This window comes from Lissotriton vulgaris, chromosome 5 (assembly GCF_964263255.1).
Source record: "Lissotriton vulgaris chromosome 5, aLisVul1.2, whole genome shotgun sequence".
NCBI classification, from domain to species: domain Eukaryota; kingdom Metazoa; phylum Chordata; class Amphibia; order Caudata; family Salamandridae; genus Lissotriton; species Lissotriton vulgaris.
The window spans coordinates 1,207,803,088-1,207,825,202 of record NC_141693.1 but is presented as its reverse complement, the minus strand read 5'-3'; the positions used below and the strand labels follow the sequence as shown (position 1 = coordinate 1,207,825,202).

Below are 22,115 nucleotides of genomic sequence, written 5' to 3'. Positions count from 1 at the left end.
AAAAGAAAGATGTACATATTTTACAACTGTAAATACTTTAAATCACAAGAAGAAGAACAATATCAACGTCTCATCAAAAGACAACTTGGAAAGGCCATATTTTCAGATGGGGAATTTAAAAAATATAGCCATGCTTTACTAGAATGTCCTATTTTTCAGCGCACGCTAAGAAGAGATTAAATTGTTCATCAACAGCAGGAAAACGTGCATCGTACAAACATGGGTCCATAATGAAGACAGAAAACAAACATTTATTTATTGATTGTAGGCTGATTTTGCTCTTAAACGCTCGGAAAATTCAGGAGTCCCTTTCTGAGCATGCGCAGGGGACCTCTATTCCTGCTGCGGTCATGCGTAATAGGAAATATCTGGAGTTCCCTTTTGTTCTTGCGGGGCCTTGTCGCAGGAAGAGAGCTGTGCTATAGGGACTGAGCCATACTCCTCCTCACCGACTTCATAGTCACAGCTCAGACACTGCTATTACACTTGGTCAAGATAAATATAGCGAGGCGACTAGACGAGAGATGTTCCAGCAAACCCTAGTGAAGGTAAGTTGCGCCTTGTACGTAGTAATATCCCGCGGCTGGTGCTCGGGTTCCAAAAATTGGTGTTGTTAGTAGTTGTTGAAAGGAAACAGGTGGAACAAGAATTTGTTTCAGTTTTACACATTCTTCCTATATAATTGAATACAGCAAGCGTCACAGCAAACTTTTCTTTAGCCCACTGGCATTCGGTGGCATAGCACGGTACAGCTCCAAAGCATGGCAGATACGAAACGGGAACCGGCTACGAAGGAGTTTAAGAAATAGAACCAGGAGCATTTAATTTCAAGAGGCCAGTTGATAATCCTTCCCAATAAACACAAAATAAAACACCCGCTCCCTCCAAAACCCCAAAGTAAACCACCCCTCCCCCCAAAGGTCAAAAATAAAATACCCCTCCCTCCAAAACGTCCAAATAAAAACAACACTAACCACAAAATAAAACACAACCCCTACACTTACATGCATTACACATATCCAATAAAATAAAATAAACCAGCACTTGCCCACGAGCTGCACATCCTCCTTGATGTTCAACTCCGATGCATGAAGAGCTCACCTACTCAATCCAGACGCTGCTCTCATGCTGCTAACTAGCACGAGAGAAGCGCCTGGATTGGATGGAGCGGGCTGGCATGAAGAGCTCCCCATCTCAAGTCCAGAAGCTGCCCTCATGCTGCTAACCAGCGTGAGAGAAGCGCCTGGATTGGATGGAGCGGGCTGGCATGAAGAGCTCCCCATCTCAAGTCCAGAAGCTGCCCTCATGCTGCTAACCAGCGTGAGAGAAGCGCCTGGATTGGATGGAGCGGGCTGGCCGGACACTCCTTCAGGCCTTGAAGGCATGTGCCTTGGTCTCCACATAGCTGTCTTTAGACAGCTGGGTGGAGAGCTTCACAGTGTGCATGTCACTTTGGCTGGTGCAAAACAACCGGCAGAAGTTACATGCGTCCTTTGGAGCGTCCAGTCCGCCCTGCTGCAGTCCTCCATGCCCAGCATGTCTCTGGGCTGGCACTACGCAGTGCCTACTGCGCCGGTAAAAATAAAATGGCAATTCAATTTTTTCATAGCCATTTTATTTATTCCTGCTTGGCTTGCAGCTGAAGTGGGGGTGATGCTCCCCTGCTCTCAAGAAGAAACCGCCTCTGTTTAATTTTCTAGTTAACTATCATTGAAGTGGAGGGAGGTTTAAAGAGGAGAGAACTGTCAAAGCCATATTTTGCTTTACAAACCGCCTTCTGACTATATAACATATGTTTAATTTAAATGTTAGATATTACTTTATTTATAGTTTTCAAACTATATATAACTATAACAAGCATTGGCAAAACCAGTAGGACTGGCTTGCATTTTCATTTGTAAGCCGGACCTGTTGGCCTTGTCGGTGCTTGTTAGAAATACATTTGAATTGACAAATTAACAAAAGGTGCGTGTGCTGTAACAGAAGTGCATTTTGATTGGCCATGTATAGCACAATAAGCAACAAAGTTGTTATTGGTATTGTGAGGCTATGGTACCAATAAGTTTTGCTTCAACTGTGTGGTGCTGCTGTATGCAAATGAAGGCATTCTCAAATGCGCTCAATCACTAGGATTATATAATTCCTTTTGATTGATTTATTAAAGGTAATGTAGATTATCACTCATTTGTTTAGGATTACACCATTAGTCAGCATAAGTTTGTGAATGCCTCGCCTCAAGCCAAGTTCCAGCGTTTATGTCTGCTCTCCACACCTCTCATTCTCTAATAAATGTTTCATTATGAATTTCCATCATTCTGAGGTTTTTTATTTGAATGTATCTTAGTAGTGGTTGTGTAGAAAAATGGTTTCTTACATAATGCATAACCATGCTTATATAAGTAGTGTCAATTGCAATTTTATCCAGTTTCCTAAATGCATGAAGCAAAACATACAGATCTACTGCAAAACTAAAACTCATTTAGGTAGCCAAAGTTGCCCTGGTCCACTCACAAGAACACCAGGCAGTGTTGGCGTGTGCATTGTATTTAACCACATGCCACCCCCACCAAAATACTTCAAGAAAATATGCTGAATCAAAAATAGAAAAACCAATTAGAGTTTGTGAATCCAGATGCTCAGTTTGCGATTATCTCTATGAGCCTATTTGTAATATCCACATCTTGTCATTATTTTTACAAAGTGAAGATATCAGCACAGCTGTATTTATTGATTGACTTTTAAATAGCACTTGACATCACCTGCTTAAAGTAGCACTGGTAGGTACACAATGCTGAATGGTATATCCTGGTACGACAAGATGAGTGATATCCTACGCTACTGCCTAGATAAAGGTGGAGAATCAGTGGTGCTCAGTTGATTATTGGTACTACCAGAAATCACGTATGGGATGGAACCAGTGGTCTCTCTAGTTTCTTGCCTCTGTGTACAGCAATAAAGGTGCTTCGTACACACAACTTAATATGCAAGCACTTGCGGTGTGCAGGCTACTAAAATCACTGGCATAGTAAGTGTACCGTAGGGCATAATGCAAACAAGAATCAAATGATTACCGCGCCGCCCACAGCTCTGGGTTGGTATTTAAAAGACACCCATTTTTGGGGCACAAAGAGCTCTTTTCACTCCTGTGCATGGATGCCCCTGCATCTGGTGCCATAATAATTCTACCTCCCTACCTCGAGACCTTTGGTCCCGACCCCTACGCACAATTGCTACTGGGATTTACCCATGACTACCATCAACATTATATACACATTAATGCAACAAATGATTTACTTGAGGTTGAACATTTATTTCGACATCAAGGCAGATAAAATCTTTATATTGGAAATATTGCACTTTTGTTTGTTCCATAGCTATTTTCTGTGGAACAATCAATTTTTTCTACAGCAGAAAGGCACTTCAATGGGCTTTGCCGGGCCCCCGGCGTATGCCAATACCTACATGGCAAAATTTGAGTTTGACAACATTTTCAAAGACCAAGAATGGATTACTTGCATTAGATTGTTTTGCAGGTTTATAGATGATATTTTCATCATATGGACAGGCGACAGACAGAATCTTGAGAGAAAACCCGTACAGTTGAACACGTATGATGAAAACATACAATTTACTCATGACATAAGTGACTCCCAAATATCGTTTTTGGATGTTCTAGTAAAGATCAAAGATCAAATAATAATTACATCTCTCTACAGAAAGGAGACTGATGTTAATAATGCTCTTAAATATCAAAGCTTTCATCCTCCAAGCTTGAAGAAAAATCTTCCTTTTTCCCAATTCATGAGATTGAAGCGTATATGTTCTGACAAAGATGATTTGGAAGCTCAATTGAACATTCAAGCACAAATGTATGAGGAAAGAGGTTATCCTATCAACATCATTGAACAGGCAAACAAACGAATTCACGCCATGGAACGGAAAAACCTGTTAATTCAGAAACCAAAGGAAAAGAAAGAAAGGCATGTATTTGTATCCAAATTCAATACTAGCACCCAAAAAATTAAGAACATAATCAATCGTCACTGGGTTCTTTTGGAAAAAGAATCAGATTTTGTAGGTTTATTCAATGTTAAACCCTTGTTCGCTTTCACAAGGTCTAAGAATCTCAAAGAGATCTTGACATTTTCCACTCACAAAAAAGGAACTACAGTCAGTAGAGGAATGAAAACATGTGTAAATTGTCTGCATTGCAGCAATGTCATCATTGGAAACATCATACATCATCCCTTGTCAGGCAAAGAAATTGTACTACATCACAATTCAGATTGTAACTCCATGAACCTGATTTATTACATAAAATGTCCCTGCGGGAAAGTCTACGTAGGTAAGACAGAGAGAAAATTAAAAGTGCGCATTTCAGAACACAAGAGTACCATAAGGAATAAAAATAAGAAGAGTAGTATAGCGTCCCATTGGACACAAGAAAGACATAGTATATCCCAATTACAGTTCTCAGTGTTAGAACAGGTAGTTCTCCCTGAGGGTGTGGATCGCACCAGATCCCTCCTTCAGCGAGAAATATTTTGGATAAAAAAACTGGGTACCCAAGAGCCGAAAGGATTAAATGAACGGATTGATTTATCCTGCTTCTTGTAAATTAGCTCATTATTGTGGTTATCTGTTGATCAGTACTCATGTATATACACTGTACACTTAGTTGATATGCTGTATTGAGAACTTTGAAAATTTTCAACCAACATGCAAGTTCATCACCATTTCCCCACACTTTCACGTTTTTATGGTGTTAGCATAGTGTTTTAGTAGCATTCAGGTGCAAGGTCATTGTTCTCGAGTTGGTCGATGACGGCCGGGCACGTCAGAATTTTTAATTTATGGATTGCAACCTGCAGTGTGGTTTAGAAAGTGACGTTTATTATATACAGCATTTAAATGTGTCTCGAGTGTTTAGCAGCTCGTACTTTAGCCTTCTAATACCATTTAATAATGGCGGCCGTTGGTAAGCCTGAAGAGTAGTCCGTCGTTCCTGTCAGCACTTAACCCCCGGCAGTAGTTCTAACGCACACGCGGAGTTCGCGGAGTAATCTCAAACGGAGGCACGGGCCGGCGGAGTTGTGTAGTTTGCTCTTGAAAGACACAGTAAGAGTGTTTGATTGTAGATGCCGTGTGCGTTCGAACCGGTGCTTAGAGCGGATGTCTGATTTTACAGTCTGCTCGATATTGTCGTTATAGGGTTCACGATTGTTGATTCCCTTCGGGTGGTGTTAAACACGGATCTCCAGCAACAGGCACTGAATTATACAAGTCCTTCGGTAAGTTCTGAAGGCATAGCCACTACATGTTTGTTGCATCATAAAACTAGAGGCACTTTTTCAATGTAGGGTCTTTTTTACAGAATTGGCTCCTATTTTACAGGTCACAAGAGTACTATATAGGATGGAACAAGTAAGCTGACATTAGGATATTTGGTTTGTTTTGAGCACAGAGGTGAAGGGTATTTTCACGGGTTAAGTACACACTACAGAGTCATAACACACTCCATAAAAGCATGTTCTCCTTTTGAAAAAAGTAGATACATTGTATGCTCCAGTTGGTATATAATGCTCATTGCCGTGTGATATTGTTGTTTTTTAGATGGCACTTGCTCCTGATGAAGGGTCCTGTGAGACCCGAAATGCATAGAGCATCTTTAAGAAAACACTGAAGAAACTGTCAGAAAAAAAATATTTTTTTATGTACAAATGACTTTATGACACGTATTGCATTTAATTTGTGCTTCATGATTTAACAATAATTTAAACTAGCGAATATTTATGGTGTCGAAATAAATGTTCAACCTCAAGTAAATCATTTGTTGCATTAATGTGTATATAATGTTGATGGTAGTCATGGGTAAATCCCATTAGCAATTGTGCGTAGGGGTTGGGACCGAAGGTCTCGAGGTAGGGAGGTTAGGTTTTGGACATGGAAAGGACAAACGTGTCACCCTTGCAGCACGCTGAATGAGTAAAGTTTAAATTGTGTGAATATACAAAGCTTAAAGCATAAAGCAAAATAGAAGGTAGTGCATCTCTAATACTTAAATAAAGCCATAATAATTCTACCCATAATTCCTCTCTATTTGTTATCTCCATTCCACTCTTATCTCCTCCTTGCACCTTTTCATATCCCTGTCTAATTCCGCTCACTCTCCTAGATTGCTCTTATCGCCTTTCTCCCTTTTTAAAATAATTTTTTTATCTCCGTGTTCTTCCTTACACCCCCACTGTTCTTTCTCTTATTCCGCTCTGCCCCACTTTTCCCTCATTCTGTCTCCTCTCTTCAATCCACATCTATTCTTCTCTCTCCAACAACGTTTCTCTAATCTCCCTGTCCTCTCTCGTTCCACTGTTACTCTATTAAATCTATATCTTGACTATGCTCCTCTCTCATCTTGTTCCTCTCCTTGGCTCTGACCTCCTTGTTTCTTACCTCTTGGTGTACCTATCTCCTTTTGGTTTTATCATCTTTTCTTTCTTTCTCTCCCTATTTCCTCTAATTCCCTTCACTCCCATTTTGTTTCTTTTCCTCTCCCTTTCTTGCTTATTCACTTCTTCCTTTTCCTGTCTCACTTCCATAGCCCATCCTCTCCATACATCCCTCCTTTTTTTGTCTCTACCCTGAAATCTTCCCTCTCTCTCACACTCCCAAAGTGTCCTTTCTCTACATCTTTCTATTGTCTGTCCTTCCTACTGTTATACTCTCCCATCACCTTTGTGTGTTTGATGTAATGCACTAAGTGGCCAAGAGTATGCCCAGATGTGGGCCCCTTGCTCACTGTGCCACTGGAACCATGCTGTACCTGAATAAACAGCCCCATTCAGTTCGAAACCGGTCATGGATTGCTCATGTTCTGGTTCATGGAGGGCCTGGAGTGGGCTGTTCCTCTTGGAACATGTTTAAGACTGAATTGCATATGGCTGGTTCCAAACTGATGGTCCATGATGGGCAAAAGAAGAATAGGTTAGAATGCGGCCCCAAGTGACTGCCAGTAGTTAAACGTAATGCAGGCATTTCTCCTATCACCTTTTGTGTTTCTGATGTTATAGAATCTGCAGCCAGTGCAGAGAAAACTTGGCCTCTCTAATGTCTGGGCCGTGGAGCCTTTGCACTGGATGCAGTAAAAATAGCTACGCCCCTGACTAAAATCACATGCTACATTACAGGTGGCACTCACTGTCTCCTCTGCCCCGTTTGTCTAACCTCCTCTAGAATCCTCAAAAGGTAATGGGGCAGGCAGCCTTGGCCGGGCCAGGGGCCACCACCATTGCTACCAATTACGTGGCCCGCATCCACACCTCACCACTTGTGATGGCTGTAGGACAGGAACACTGGTGTGGTTATTTGGTCCTCTTGTGTGTATATATATGGTGCTTAATACTCTTTCCTTCTGATTCTGGGCACCCATTTGGACTGCATGTTTGATAAGGTTATTGGATGTAGTGTATCCTATGTGGGAGATGTTGGGTGAGGGGCATGAAGTTCAAAGAAATGATTCAAACATGCTTCTGTGAACATTGCTGCAGATAAATACGAGGTGCATAGGAGAGAGTAAAAATTGACCTACCATTTTGATAAAACATTAATGTGTAGTTAAGTAAATTGGCACAGCAAAATTTGTAGTCAACCCCATAAATTTTAGATGTTTGCAAATTTTATGGTTTAGCATCCTTAAAGAACCATAACTAAATGATAGCTGTTGGAGTAAGTTTAGACCTTATTTACAGTCTGGATCATGTCCACAGAAGTCTGGTATTCTCAATGCGAGGCTCAAACCATTTTTCTCTCATGCTTCAGGGGCCCCTTCCTTCTCATTGGCATCTTCATTGCCTTCTGATTTTATACACATTATAGCAACATTTGCTCTGCATTGGTCATATGCTTACATTACTTGCAGTAAGAACACAAATCATCCTCATGATATTGACAAGTACCCGTTTAGAGAATCTGATCCAGATTTCTTAATACTTTGTGGTGAGTTTGCATCACAAAAGGGACCCAAACCCAGCACACAGTGTTGTGGTGGGATTTACTTTCCAACACAAATCATGATTTGTGTAGGAGAGTTGCCCACTGTAACGCAAAGTAGCACCATGCCCTAAATTGTGCTACTTTGCATCAAGGGGTGCATATGTGGCAAATGGGCAATCCCATGCAACCACCCATGGGTTTTGAGGCAAATCCCCATCTAATAATATTTGTAGACTGGGATTTGAGCCCAAAATTGATTTCTCCTGAAGGCAACAGTGGAGTAACTTTTAAAAGTCTCTATATTTGTCAAACTTTGCAAGTGTGATAAACTATACAGCACACATACAGTGGGAAAAGGCTTAAAGGATATTTTTTGTACTGGAAGGATTCCATTCCAGTACAAAAACTATACTTGACAGAACCCTTACATCTTTATACTAAGGTAAAGACCACAGGAATTATAACATTTGCCGCTGTGGCCTTTTCTGCATGAGTATTGTATGGGGTTGCCCCATGTGCCACATAATCCACCGTCTGCTGTATAATTTGCATATTTTAACCCCAAAAAATGGTTTCGCAAAGGTTGAAAGGTCACCTTTCTGTTGCTTATTGTTGTATTTGGGTGGTAAATTAGTGCTACTGAGGTGAAACATTTGCTCAGTTAGTGTGAAATGTCAAAATAATAAAGTAATACAATCACAAAATGTGCAGCATTACGCCTCATAACTTGGCTTTTCTTGAGGCATAATTCAACCCTGATGCATAATTTGGTCCTCTCCTATCGCATAATTCCATTGTCCCTGACTATGGTGGGAGGCAGAGGTGGGTGAACCAACAAATTAACTGGGACAGCTGAGCCATGAGTAATCTCTGGCTTTAAGAACCCGTACACGAGAATGAAAATATATGGCATGTCAATCATGCAGCACAGATTATGTTAGAATATAGTAAAATATCTTCAAGATTCTAAAAAGTAAAATGTGGAAGCACCTCACCTTGGTACATCAGATTATGAGTGAAGTATTTATTAAAAGTAGGAGTTTTTAAACATGAACTGAAAAACGTTCCCCCCTAATGACAATACTATTAGTGAACTAAAAGGCAAGTCAGGGATCATGTGTACCCTATATGTGTCCTAGGTTATAATTATGAGGGAGCAAGTACATAGGCCATTAAATCAAGCAAAAGGGTTGTTTTGTACAGTGCAAAGGAGAATTGGTGTAAAGTATTTGCCTATTCCTTAAGGTGAAAGTTTCATTTTTACCCAGTTTTTTTAGCAACGTCCACCATAAAGTATTGGGGTGCTTTACTTGAGCATAAAGACTGGAACCTGTTTCCCCTGTTCCAGTCAGCAGCTCTGGCCATTTTCCCACATCCACAACTTCGCATTTCAGTGTGAAACACAATCACACGTTTTTTTCACAATGCCTGCTATGGGCCTTTTGAAACACTGCTCTTAAAAGAAGAAGCCCCTTTTTTATTTAATTAATTTACTGGGCCTCTTGATGAGCCGCCTGACACAGAAATGGAAGGTTTCACGCTTTCCTTTGTTATGTATCTTGGTCCTCGAGGGGAGAGATTGCTCCCAGAGAGTTTATGGGCACAAGAAGAAGCAAGGCTGCACGTGTCAGCTTAGAGGGAACATAAGATGGAACGTGTTGTGACTAGTCTTGGTTACTATACATCCTCCCCAGAGTTCCAAGTCCCTGCTGCTCAGTCAGTGAGTGAGGTCCTTGGATGGTTGCAATGTTAAGAGTGTTTGTGCTTGGATGAGTGGACAGTTGGATTGAGAAGGGCTGAGCAGCAGGACGCTGCTCCTGGTGGGGCTTTACCTGATTTACTTGTAACCTGATCTGAACCTAATAAACCTACATCTTTTGTAACCTACAAGACTACATATTTGATTGTAACAGAACATGTAGTTAAGTAGAAGAGATGTTGAGATTTTATTATGTTAGTTATGTTATATTTGCTAGATCATCGACTGTTAATAGATATTGAGCTGCATGGAAGGCTGGCCTGCTCGGTGTATGGAATAAAGAAACAACACATTTTTAGAGGAACTAACCAAATACACTTTGCTTCCCATATGTCCTTGCTTTAATACTGAAGTTAAAAAAAAGAACACACTCAATCATGAAAATGCATTTTGGAAAAGTAATGTAATCTGAGTACTCTTCATTGAGACACCATAGGTCATATTTTTTATTATGTGGGTTCAAAATAGGAGTGGGTGAAGTTTTAATTTTCACCGTTGAGATATGGTAAATTTGACAAACTTTGCACTTCATATAGCTTGCGTTGTTTGATAAGTTCCTGTGGTCTACGCAGCTTAATTTTGTGGTTGAAGTCTCCTCCTAAAATATATTTTTAGAGCATTCTCCCATGATAAGTGGGGACTTTCCTCCACAATTCGTATTTATTTTAAAAACTGTTTGAAGTGCCCATTGATTAACTTCAACATGTTGCAGAGTAAACCCCCTCACAACTTCCCACTTCCTTAATTTAAACAAAAATAACATCTTGATCAGACTTGGAGTTAGGAATCTTGTAGGTCTAAGCAAAGTGAACATGTGCTGTCCCCACATCCTCCTTTTGGATTATATTTTATCTTTTTGTACATTAACTAGTGATTGTCTGTCAGAATATCTGCATTAGAAATATCGACTGACAGGTCTATCTTGTCCCAGATATTGTTCACCAAATTTGGCTCCCTTGGGTTAGATTTTGTATTATTAATTTGATTACGGAGAAATGTTTGTAAACTATACCTATCACACAATCAAGGGTCAACAAGCTTTGCAAATGCAATAGGTCTCGCATTAGGAAAGTTTGAGCTATTGGTCTTATAAATGACTATTTTTTTATTTATGTGTTGTTTTTTAAAATAGCTAAGTTAATAGCCTTGTCATTTACAATGCCAATAGTTATAACTTTTGCAAATGTGACACCTATAGCATTTGTAATGCAACATGTTTTGTATTTACGTGACTTAGATGTATCGATATTAAAAATAACAATGGCTTTTAATTTTTTTAAATAATTAATACTTAAATAATTTATTTAATTAGTAATGTCAATAGCTTAAACTTTTCTAAATAACTTTTGTGAAGATTATGTTCAGTGTTTTTTATTGTGACGAAAATCCAAGAACAGAAGTGAAATATTAACATCGTAATAAAGCTTGAAAACAGCTTGAAACATTGAAAGACCATATTTGAACCAGTGATGCGGTGGTGGTGCTGAGTGGGAGATGGGGAGAGGGAGAAAAAGGAGAGCAGGGAGAGGGAGAGGGTAAAGAGAGGGAGAGAGGAGAGAGAGAGGAGAGAGAGAGGGGAGAGAGGAGAGAGAGAGGGGGAGAGAGGAGAGAGAGAGACGTAGACGGGGAGAGAGGCGGAGACGTGGAGAGAGGAGAGGGAAGAGAAGAGAGGGAAAGGGAGAGAGGGAGAGGGAAGTGAGGGAAAGGGAGAGAGGGAAAGGGAGGGCCAGCAGTGCCAGCCTAACTACAAAGTGGCTGCTGCACTTCTTAGCATCAGACATTCTGCCTTAATTTCCATTTCTTCTGCACTCTGGAAATTACGCAGAAATTGTCAATCTTAATGAACGTTCCAAAATATCTAAAAATCTGCTGTAAATTTCCCTAAAAATAAAACACTTATATATAATTCAAAAACACCCAAAATCTGCAGAAACTAAAAAAATCGGCATTGTACTCAATTTTAGCTGCAGATTTAGACTGCCAGGTTCATCTAGCGGGGAATTTCACCTGCCCGAGCGACTAGTGTAGGCCTTCTATTTCCAACATGGCATAGGCACTAATTATGTGTTCTGGATGGATCAATTTTGACCTCTCTAATGTAAAGACGTTCCTGCAGTGGCCTTCTAATTCAATTACACAATTATGTTTATAAATATCCAAACCAGGTGACAAAAGATAGATAAAATACTGAAATTATTCAAAACATATACAAATTTATTTTTTCTCTTTTTATCTTTTAGTTCATATAAGTTCTGTTATCAATCAGAAATCACAAGACAAACATTTTTCAATTCATATCAAAAATTTCAAGACAGGTACAGTTGAGTCATAAATATCTGCAACAAAAAAATATAAAACATACAACATACAGAATTATTTAGTAATACCCCTTGGTAACACCCATATCTCTCAACACACTCACGTGCTAACAATCATACCACACTCAAACTACAAACTAAGATGGTGAAAGGAACTGAATTAATATTTAGCAAGATGGCAATGCTAAAAAATGGGCCAAGATGTGACTTAAGGCTCCCGCAGCAGGTCTACGCGCGTTTCGGCAGCTTTAAGCCGCCTTCATCAGGACCTTTTTCATCATGACTGTGCAGATACCAAGGGATCTGAAAAAAATATATATATATATTTACAAAAAATAATAACCATATTGTCACCACCAAAACGTTTAGACAAGTTAATTTTGTAGCAAAACAGCAGGAGCTCAACAACATGACCACAGCGGGAAGGGATCTAAATTCAACAAGACCTAAGTCTACTAGAGAATGAGACCAAGCCTAATACATTTACCTAAAGTCCTAGAAGTGTTGGTATATCTAGGACTGAGCATTTGGTACAATACTAATTGTTATGTTAATCAAGGAGGTAAGTCAATGATCCTAAATTATCATTCAGTAAAAGTAAGAAGAGAGAGTCTCGAACCTCAAACTTTGCCCTCAATTAATCACCTTAGTTCAACCATAGGACATAGCCCTTGAGCTTACCAGTCGCATCACACAGCAATAGAATCACCAAAGACGTCTTCAGTGTATATAAGGGGACAGGACGTCCTATGCCGCCAGTAAGTAACTGCAGGGAAGAGATATCTCATATTTTATCTTAGATCAACATTAGGGGTAAAGCTCATTACAACCACTAGAGTGGAATCCATATCTACTGAAGCTCAGAAGCTACCAAAGGTAAATACCTTTTTTTTAACGTTTGAGAAACTTGTTAAATATTTGTGAAGAGCACAGATTCGCAGCTTATTCACAGAAGGTTGTGGTCAGGGGGAGGCTTAGGGCTTCGACGGTCAGCTGGCATGTTTTACACCATTGTCTGTAATAATAAAAGAAATTTATAGTAAATGATCTATTTAGACTCTCTACCATACAGTGGCCCTGTCTAAACTGGCACAGATTCGACAAGTACATCCTAGTGTAAAGCATAGTCTTACTTCAATGTACGAGGGGAGTCCTTTATATATAGGGCCACTGTATGGTAGAGAGTCTAAATAGATAATTTTTTATTATATAATTTTTGTGCACTCTGCCCCTCATTGACACTCATTGAGGTTAAAATAACCAACGTGCTTATCAAAAACACTCCCGCTCCTTCCCGGCTGGAAAGTTGTAGCCCACATTGGGTACCTTGCGGTCCCTTTGTGCTTGGCGGAACCCGATGAAGAAGCATGTAACCCTTGGGTGAGTGAGGGTTTTCGTCCAAATAAAAGATATGCCCACCTTTATATGGTATTTATAGTTGTCCTACATGTGTGAGTTAGATGTAAACTATACTTGTCATACATTTTTTTGTCAAATTTTGAGCACAGGTGTTTTGTACTACCACAAAATAGGGACATGTCCAACTTCCGGTAAGAACAAGCATTTCCAATGCAGCGGTTTCGCCTTTGCAAAAGTTAGAGCTATTGGCATTGTAAATGACAATTTTTTTATTTATGTGTTGGTTTTGAAAACTGATAAATAAATGACATTGTCATTTACAATGGCAATAGCTGAGCATTGATGTGCGCGTGCTCACACTGCTCACTTCTCACTAGTGGAGAAGTTACGGCATGAGGTCATGCCAGGTAAGCGTTGTAGGGTAAGGGGAATCCTTTAAAGAGAGTCATTTTCTCTCTGGATTTCCCTTCTTTTTTTTAAACTAAGGAGCAGCAACATTGTCTTGGTCATTTTCTTGGTGTCACCAGGGCTTTAAGTCGAAGTTTTTCCAATATTATATGCAACCCATAGTTGCTGCTTATTTATATTACGACTATTGACAAAGTCAATAGTCTCAACTTGTTGTAGATATGTTACTTTTATCATATATCTGGATGTAATGACAGAAACCGCAAAATACAGGCCGGGCGGCACAATATACTATTAAGCACAGACTTTTAGTTTACATGTTTTTAAGCCACGCCCATAATTCTATTGGCCACGCCCTTTTGAGCGACCCCTAGTTTTTTTAATCCCACTTATAGACTAGCCTACATGATTTACTTCTTGCCCCCACCCCCACAAAGCAAACACTTAACATCTAACTTTAGGGACCTCTAATAAAAAAGTGTAAGGTTCTGCACCCTTCATCAGAAAAGTGCAGATTGCAGCAATCCGATCTCTTAGCTTTCTCAATGGCTGTTTTACACTTACTATCAGTTAGCTTCTGCACATGTGCCACATGTACTCAAAAATAGTATGCCCAGGTGTCTCATATGTACTGAGTGACTTTGTCCACAGGTCTGCAGTGTATCTGTAATCAGCATGTTCACAACTGTTGCTTGTGGAGGTAGAGACCATGTCCATATAGGTCACAGGTGGGCAGTGACTCAGTGATCTATGGTGACAGCGAACTGTTGAAATTTACCAGTGTGTATAAATGACCTGCCACACATGTGCTGTGCTTACACTGGCCATGTGCATTGGTTCTGCAGAGTCAGTGTACCTGCTTATCTCCATTCTTGGCTGAAACCCTAGCACACAAGTCCTGTGTATACACAAAGCCTGGTGTTAACATACACTCCATATAGAGAAATAGCCCCTAATGCATGTGACCTTTGTAGAGAGAGTGAACCTATGTGTGCGTGTCCTATGATGAGGGAGTGCCTGCGTGTGCTTTGCAGGTGCCTTTTTATCTAGAACATGGGGACAGTGTGGAAAGATGAGCTGCATACTTTATATTCAGTAACACTAAGCTACTCTGCCCCAACAATCTGTGCCCATGTTCACTCATACCCAGGTGTTAGCAGTGGCTTCATTTGCACATCTTATGTAGGCAGTGACCCAATATACATGGCATATGTATAATCAGTAATCCTTTGCAAATATGTCCGACATACAATCATCAGTCCTGTACACTTGCGTCCTGTATAGAAATTGATCATGTGACAGTGATGCTGTGCATAAGTGCCACATACAGAAACCGTGACCTTGTGCACATGTCCCCATACAGTACAGATGACTCCCAATCCTGAGGCAGCCTTGAAAGCTCCTAGGATGTCTGCGATGTCACTCAAGGCAAATGTTTGTCTGATATATACCGAAACATCATCTGCATAAAGAGGGACTCACCTTTCTTTAAGCATATGCCGAAGGTTCTTCTTGATTGACAAAGGGGATACGCGAGGAGCTCTATCTCCAGCACAAAAATGTAATAGCAAAACAGGGCACCCCTGGCGCGTGCCAAGGCAGACAGGGAAGGAGTCCGAGATCAAATTACAAATTTTAAAACCCTAGCTGGCGGCTAAGAATTTCGAAATTTGTGAAATTCAACATCTTACCTTCTAGGTCCATCATATGAAGGACAGTAAATAGGTATTCCAAGTCCATCTTGTTGAAAACCATTCATAGGTCTAATACTAAACAGGCCAAATAGGACCAGAATGTGGGTTCCTCTGCTAGAAGACTTTGTAGTCTTCGTAGGTTAAGGGACGTGGATTGGATATGCTGGGTATGAAACCATTTGGGTCGTGGTGAACAAGAACAGGCATAAGTTCCAGTAGTTGTGTCAAAGGTTCAAATCTAAAAACAACAGTTGATAGACAGAATGCAGAACAATGTCATACATTCACCCCAGTACAGAGATCTGGGCCTAAATCCATCGTTTTTTTGCTCACCACACCACCCCAGTTCAGACATGGCCATATGCAAATCAGCCTTGACCCTGTGCCTCATGGGAACAGTCCAGCCCGAACTGCCAAGCCATGTCTTCCATGGGGCCGGAATCAATGCAAAAACAACAGTTGATGGACAGAATGCAGAACAGGCCTCTGGAGTCCAGCTAGCCTGGTTGAAGATGGCTGATAGCCAGAAACCGGTTCTAGGATGCTTGATTCCGGTCCAGGGAAGACATGGCTTTTATTTACAACAGTCGATACTGCAGACATCGAGAAGGCAGTCTGTCCTCACTGTTCTCGAATATATGTTTGCCTGACCTAAGATGGCGCTTATGTAAATACTACCGGATATGCAGGATATATCCAATGACGAGAGTAAAAAGGTTTGATCATCAGGAAGTAGTCCGTCCTCTTTGCTTCACATTATGTGTTTGACTTACTCAAGATGGCGCCCATGAAAGCACCTTTGGCAGCCACTTATGTTCTAATTAATTGGCGTGCACACACAAAATTTCCAAATAAATAAAGTGTTTTTGGAAGCCGAGTGTTCCCAGTATGACTGAACACCGCTAAATCGATGGTTCCGCTTGAGGTCTCCGTATCGAATAGCAAAGGTATGGCTATATATATAGGGCACACACTACTATGACTACACTTGCGAGATTTTTAGAGAGACAAACAACTCTGAAGATGAATTTGTTAAGCACATATTCTTTGAACTCACTCTCGTTATAGAGACCATATATGAATTTTGGAATCTCTGAAAGTATGGAGTGAATATTCGCGAATTTGAGCAGCACACTGTTTAACAACTTTTAACACTTTCTCAAGTAAGCGGTATTCATACTATCGTTTCTTTAGTTGCATAAGACACTTATTTAGAAAACCTAAAGTATTTCTCACATATACAACAAGTAACTGATTCTCTTTCATCAATAGAGTACCTGCATTGAACAACAACAGGTGCTTGTGCAATATAAGACCACCTTTGTGTTTTTTAAGTAAGTGTTTGCCTTCTAATATATATCGTTATTATTAGGTTAAGTAAGATATATCGCACTGCATATATGTTACGGCTATGTATATTGTTTGCCTATAGGAAGCAATTTACTATCTATATGGCAAGTCGTCATCAAGAATAATCCTTCGATACTGGTAGCTGTTGACCACCCTTATTATCTTTAGTAATTTTATTTTGTACTCCCTGTAGTATAAACTGTTAAGGTGATATTGTCAAGTAGTATTTTTGTTAGAAGCCCCCTTTTTTTTTTTTTTTGTGTTCAAAGGTTTTTTATTTGGAGCTGCAAGAAATACAACAGTACAAAAGACCAGTTCGTGAACTTACATACATTGCTATAATGAAATCATAAATAAAAAAGAATTAAGAAGCCCCTTTTTTTATCCTATAGTTACGCATTCTGTTTGTCCACAGAAAATAATTTATTATCTACGAGGCATCAAACCATTTGATAGGTGTAGTCGTCCTGCGAGTCTCTCACTATCAAGTACCTTATAAGGAATGCCCATATATTTCAGAATTTTGCAGTAAGTATAGTTCTATATATAAGTAATCTTGCAATTTTAGATTCAATAGGATAGAGCTAACAGAATTCTAAAAAGAGGTTTCTTTATTTATTATTATCTTTGCAGCTGTCCTAAAATTCTTCAAATATCTTAAACAGTCCTAATCAAGCTGAGGGATGCTCTGCACGTGAATGTAAGTTAGATTACATAGACATGTACATAATGCCTAATCCAATCCATAAAAATGAAGGATTGTTATTGACATTTAATTTAAGATATAGAAGGAGGATTTGTTCACATATGATTATATGCAGTACTAGCAGCCCGTCCGACGTTGTCCGGGTATGAATTGCTGCCGGCCAGTAGAATATTGTTTTGTAGGATTGCGTTTAGATAGCATTTCTTATCTGTGACAGGCCTGTGAAACGCTCCGATTCACAGTGCACTGCTGATGCACTTAAGAGTGCGCGTTCAGTAGTGTGGGAACTCGAGTTTCCCTACTTTATTTTTCCTTGCAATATTATATAGCGCGAACTCGACAACATGGCATGAGCTCAATTTACATTACAGAAGAACACATTAATTTGTGGTAGGCACGGGTGACGAAGCAATTTGCCTGGAATCACAGTATATGTTGAGCTGATGCCGAGATTTGAACATAGCTCCCCAGCTTTAAAGTTCACAATTCTAGAACTTGTAGCGGGAGGTGTGTCTAAAAGTGTATGTCGGTGCTGGCCATCAATGAGAGAGACCTGTGCATTTTTCAAATGGGTGGTGAAAAAATATGAGTATGTTGCTGGAGATGTGGGCCGCCGTGCCACCAATGTACTTACCGGGGGAGGGTAAACGCCCATTATTCTGCAACTTTCTTTCCGCATACCATCACTCCGCATACTTTCATTACGAAAGTACCATGACTCCGCAATGGCATTATAACGCATGGCATTACATTTTATATGCTTTTACCACGCATACATTTGCATGAATGGTAAAAGCATGTTTTTTTTTATGTTTGGATATGGTAAGTATGGGTATAGGGGTATATGTTTTGGGGTACTGAGGTATATGTTTTGGGGTTTTTGAGTATTTTAAAGGTTCAGATATAGTTTTGGGTTATGGGGTACAGGGGTAGTTTTAGGGTTTAGGGATAGGTATGTGTTTTGGGGTACAGGGGTATTTTTAGGGTTCTGGGCTAGGTTTGCGTTTTGGGGTACAGGGTTATTTTTCGGGTTCAGGCGTAGGTTTGGGTTTTAGGGTACAGGGGTATTTTTAGGGTTCAGGGCCAGGTTTGGGTTTTGGGGCACAGGGGTATTTTAGGGTTCAGGGGTAGGTTTGGGTTTTTGGGTACAGGGTTATTTTTAGGGTTCAGGGGTAGGTTTGCGTTTTGAGGTACAGGGGTATTTATAGGGTTCAGGGCTAGGTTTGGGTTTTGGGGTACAGGGGTATTAGGGCTTAGGGAAAGGTTTGGGTTTTGGGGTACAGGGTATATTTATAAGGTTAAAATAGGTTAGTGTTTAAGGGTGTTGGGGTATTTTAAGGAGTAAGGGTGGGTTATTATGATTATGGGGTGCAGAGGTATTTAAAGGGAGCAGGGTGGGATTAGCACACGATATGAGACATGGCACGAAGGGCGGAACGTACCACACGCCCCCAGCGTTTGTCACGCCCCAGCACACGCCCACAGCACAAGGCAGACACGCCCACAAGGGACTACTTTGCTGGCACGGTTCTTTTACCTTTTAAATGTATATGGTGGGCGTTTGCATAGCCTATGTCCTTCTGCTGCAACTGCCCTTTCCAACGCTGTATTGGGTGTTGTGATTGGTGCTGTGGTTCCTGAGATTACCCGCCTCAAAGGTTTGGGCTAACTCTTTATTATATTAGCATGGACTGGGCCGTTATGATCACTATTATTCTTATTGTTTTAATTTTACAGTCTATTGATCTCTTGCATGTTTTCTGCTAACAAATGTTTCCTATACTTTTTCTTTACTTCTTTATAGTTTTTAGGCTTTGTGACACCGATAAGTAAGATTGTATTATGGTTTAAAGACTGTTCTTGTATATATTATAGATGGATTGAATATGTAAAGGTTGTTCTTTGCTGTATTTGCTGCACTATACATACCTGTTTATGAATTGTCACCATATTACCTTTTTTCTTTAATCTGTAGATATTCTATGAAATGTATTCTATAGTTGCTATAATCATGCTTACTTTCTGACATTGGAATTAGCCGTTACTATTTATATTTAGGTGAAATTGCTGAAAATTCAATTGTTGACCAAAATTCCAGGTGTATATATATGTATATAGTGCCCGATTCACAGAACTAACTTAAGACAAAATCCTAAACTTACTACCATTTTGGTATTCACAGAAGGCACTTACTCATTTTGGTATTCAAAGAAGACACTTACTCATTTCGGTATTCACTGAAGTTAACTTTAGGATTCCTAAATGACTTCTGTGAATACCGAAAGTCTTAAAATTAGGATTGATTGTGGGAGTGTGGTTCGGCCTTCGGGGCTCGGGGCTCGAGCTAATGGGGGAGGAGGGCTCAGGGATATCATTCGCCACAACACACAGTATGACATAATAGAGATCAGGCATGTCTGAAAAAAACTACCCAACTCCCACACTCAGGGCAGCAGAGTAGGGTCTGGCTGCTCAAACCGTATACCTGCTGAGTTTATGCCTCCTTAATTACCTATACTTTGTGTTTGGATTTCTCTGCCCTGACTTCTGAGTCCCTGTGCAGTTAAGTATACATTTCACTGTGGGTGTGACACAGGGGAGCGGCTTTTAAAAGTATCAGGCTTACTCCAAAAAGGATTGGATTAGGGAGAAGTACTGGGGTTTAGGAAGAGAAGGCGAGGGGTTTAGGGATGGACGTCACCTACCACGTAAGAGTAAACCAATTGCTTTATTTCACTGGTGGAGACGTACATTCAGAGTTTGTGAGTCCCAAAAAGTGGTAAACTTATTTCAAAGTGTAAATTACTCAAAACTGTAAGATACCTTTGTGAACAGGCCCAGGTTTAAGATTATCTTGGACACTTTTTCATTGTCTACATTTACATTTTTTTATCTGTTGTATGCTTTATTTCCCATTGCCCAAGCGTTCTTATGTGACAGAATCTGAATCTTATGAAGAGATTTTTGTAGACTGGTTTAATATTCATCACAGATAATTTCCATGTAGCAATGCAATGCGCAATGTTGTGCATAAATACACTTTTCCTTCCTTTAGCAAAAATAAGTATGCCAACTTTGAGCAGTTTGATTGTGCGTCTTTGCAGCTCGCTTAGAAAATCTCAAGTATTGTGCTATATTAAAAAAATTAGTCCCTCCATTTTAAAATACCAAGCCACACCATTAAGAAAGTTGATGCACAGCTATGTGCTTGTGCAGTAGGTCTGGCTTTGGCAAGCTGCTGTGATAGTTATTGTTTAGGTCTCGCTGAATCAATGCGTGAGCATTGTTCGGCGAGATTTTAGTAGGCTTCCAAAAAGTTTCCCCAAACTGCGGATTCGGTACAGTTCATGTGAGCCAGGCGCGTGCACATCAAACATCATCGGCCTCGTCATCATACTTCAAAGGAATGTGCTCCCCCGCCCCACTTCAAACTTCAAAGGAAAGCGCACCCTGCCCTCCGCTTCAGACTTCAAAGTAATGCACTCCCCCGCCACAGCAATGCCGAGAGCTTGTTGCTTTATTGCTCTCACTTGAGGCCTTGTTCTGGCAAGTTTAAAACGTCTTTAAGAAAATACAATACATTTTCTCCATTTGCGTCCCGTCCATGATAAAGACGCAATTTTATTTTTGCTAATTAAACGTTCTCCGCAGCCATATGCAAATCTGTATTGGTCCTGCTTCAGTATGAACAGCATAACATGAATTGTCAGGCCATGCCCACCCTGAGCTAGAAAACACCCATGGAATGGCTGATTTCACCCTCACTGGGCCGCCTTAGTGAGGTAATGTAACATCTTAGTCACTCCTTCCTCTCTTCATGCTCTCTCATTTGTTCTCACATCCTTTCTCTCTCTCTCTCCCCTCCCCTTCCTCCCCTTCCTCCCTCTAACCTTCACTTAATTTCTTACTCACTTGATAGGTGCTTAACTCTGATCATGAATTTCCACTCTAGAGTTTCCAATTACTGAGGTTTGAGGTGGTTTGGGCAAGCATATTATGCCTCTAATCAACATCAAATACCTGCCTCCGTGCAAGTACCAACCCTCTCATCACTTAACTACTTATTAATCCGGGATGGATGGAAACATTGTGCTTAATACGTTTCTTTTGCACTGCACAATTAATTATGATTATATTGAGAAAGTTAGTCCACTGGCCCAAACCTTTTGATATTCTCAAAAGTTGACCACTTAAAAAGTAGTAAGGCTTGAGCTCACAGGTATTCAATGAATAATAGCCTGTCACCATAAACCTTATTGTGAGGTACACTGCATGGATGTTAGAACTTTCCATCGGAGATTAATTAAAAAAAAGTGAATACTGTTAACTTTCATCACGTTGGTTTATTGGTACAGACCTTTTCCAAAGAATGAGATCCCCCTACATGAAACATTTAGCAGGGTACAATATAAAGGGACTTCCCACAAGTCCTCCTCAAAACTCGATATCTGGCACAGAAGTGAATCCCTTCCCTTAAAGTACATTTAAAACGATAACAGCAAGAAAAGTGCAAGGAGTTGAACCGAAAATAC

At 40.2% G+C, this 22,115-nt stretch overlaps 1 protein-coding gene across 4 annotated transcripts in view; it reads left to right on the top strand.

The window, feature by feature from the left end:
- Window positions 1-360: 360 nt before the first annotated feature.
- The window catches only part of LOC147712283 (uncharacterized), a 98,501-nt gene continuing 76,746 nt past the window's right edge, over window positions 361-22,115 (top strand). For 3 of the 4 annotated variants that reach the window (XM_086923012.1, XM_086923011.1, XM_086923010.1), the window contains exon 1: window positions 384-548. In XM_086923012.1, the coding sequence (XP_086779138.1) occupies window positions 525-548 (24 nt within the window). In that variant the 5' untranslated portion in view covers window positions 384-524. Of the gene's footprint in view, window positions 549-22,115 lie in introns of all 4 variants that reach the window. The other variant, XM_086923013.1, reaches the window with a different exon arrangement.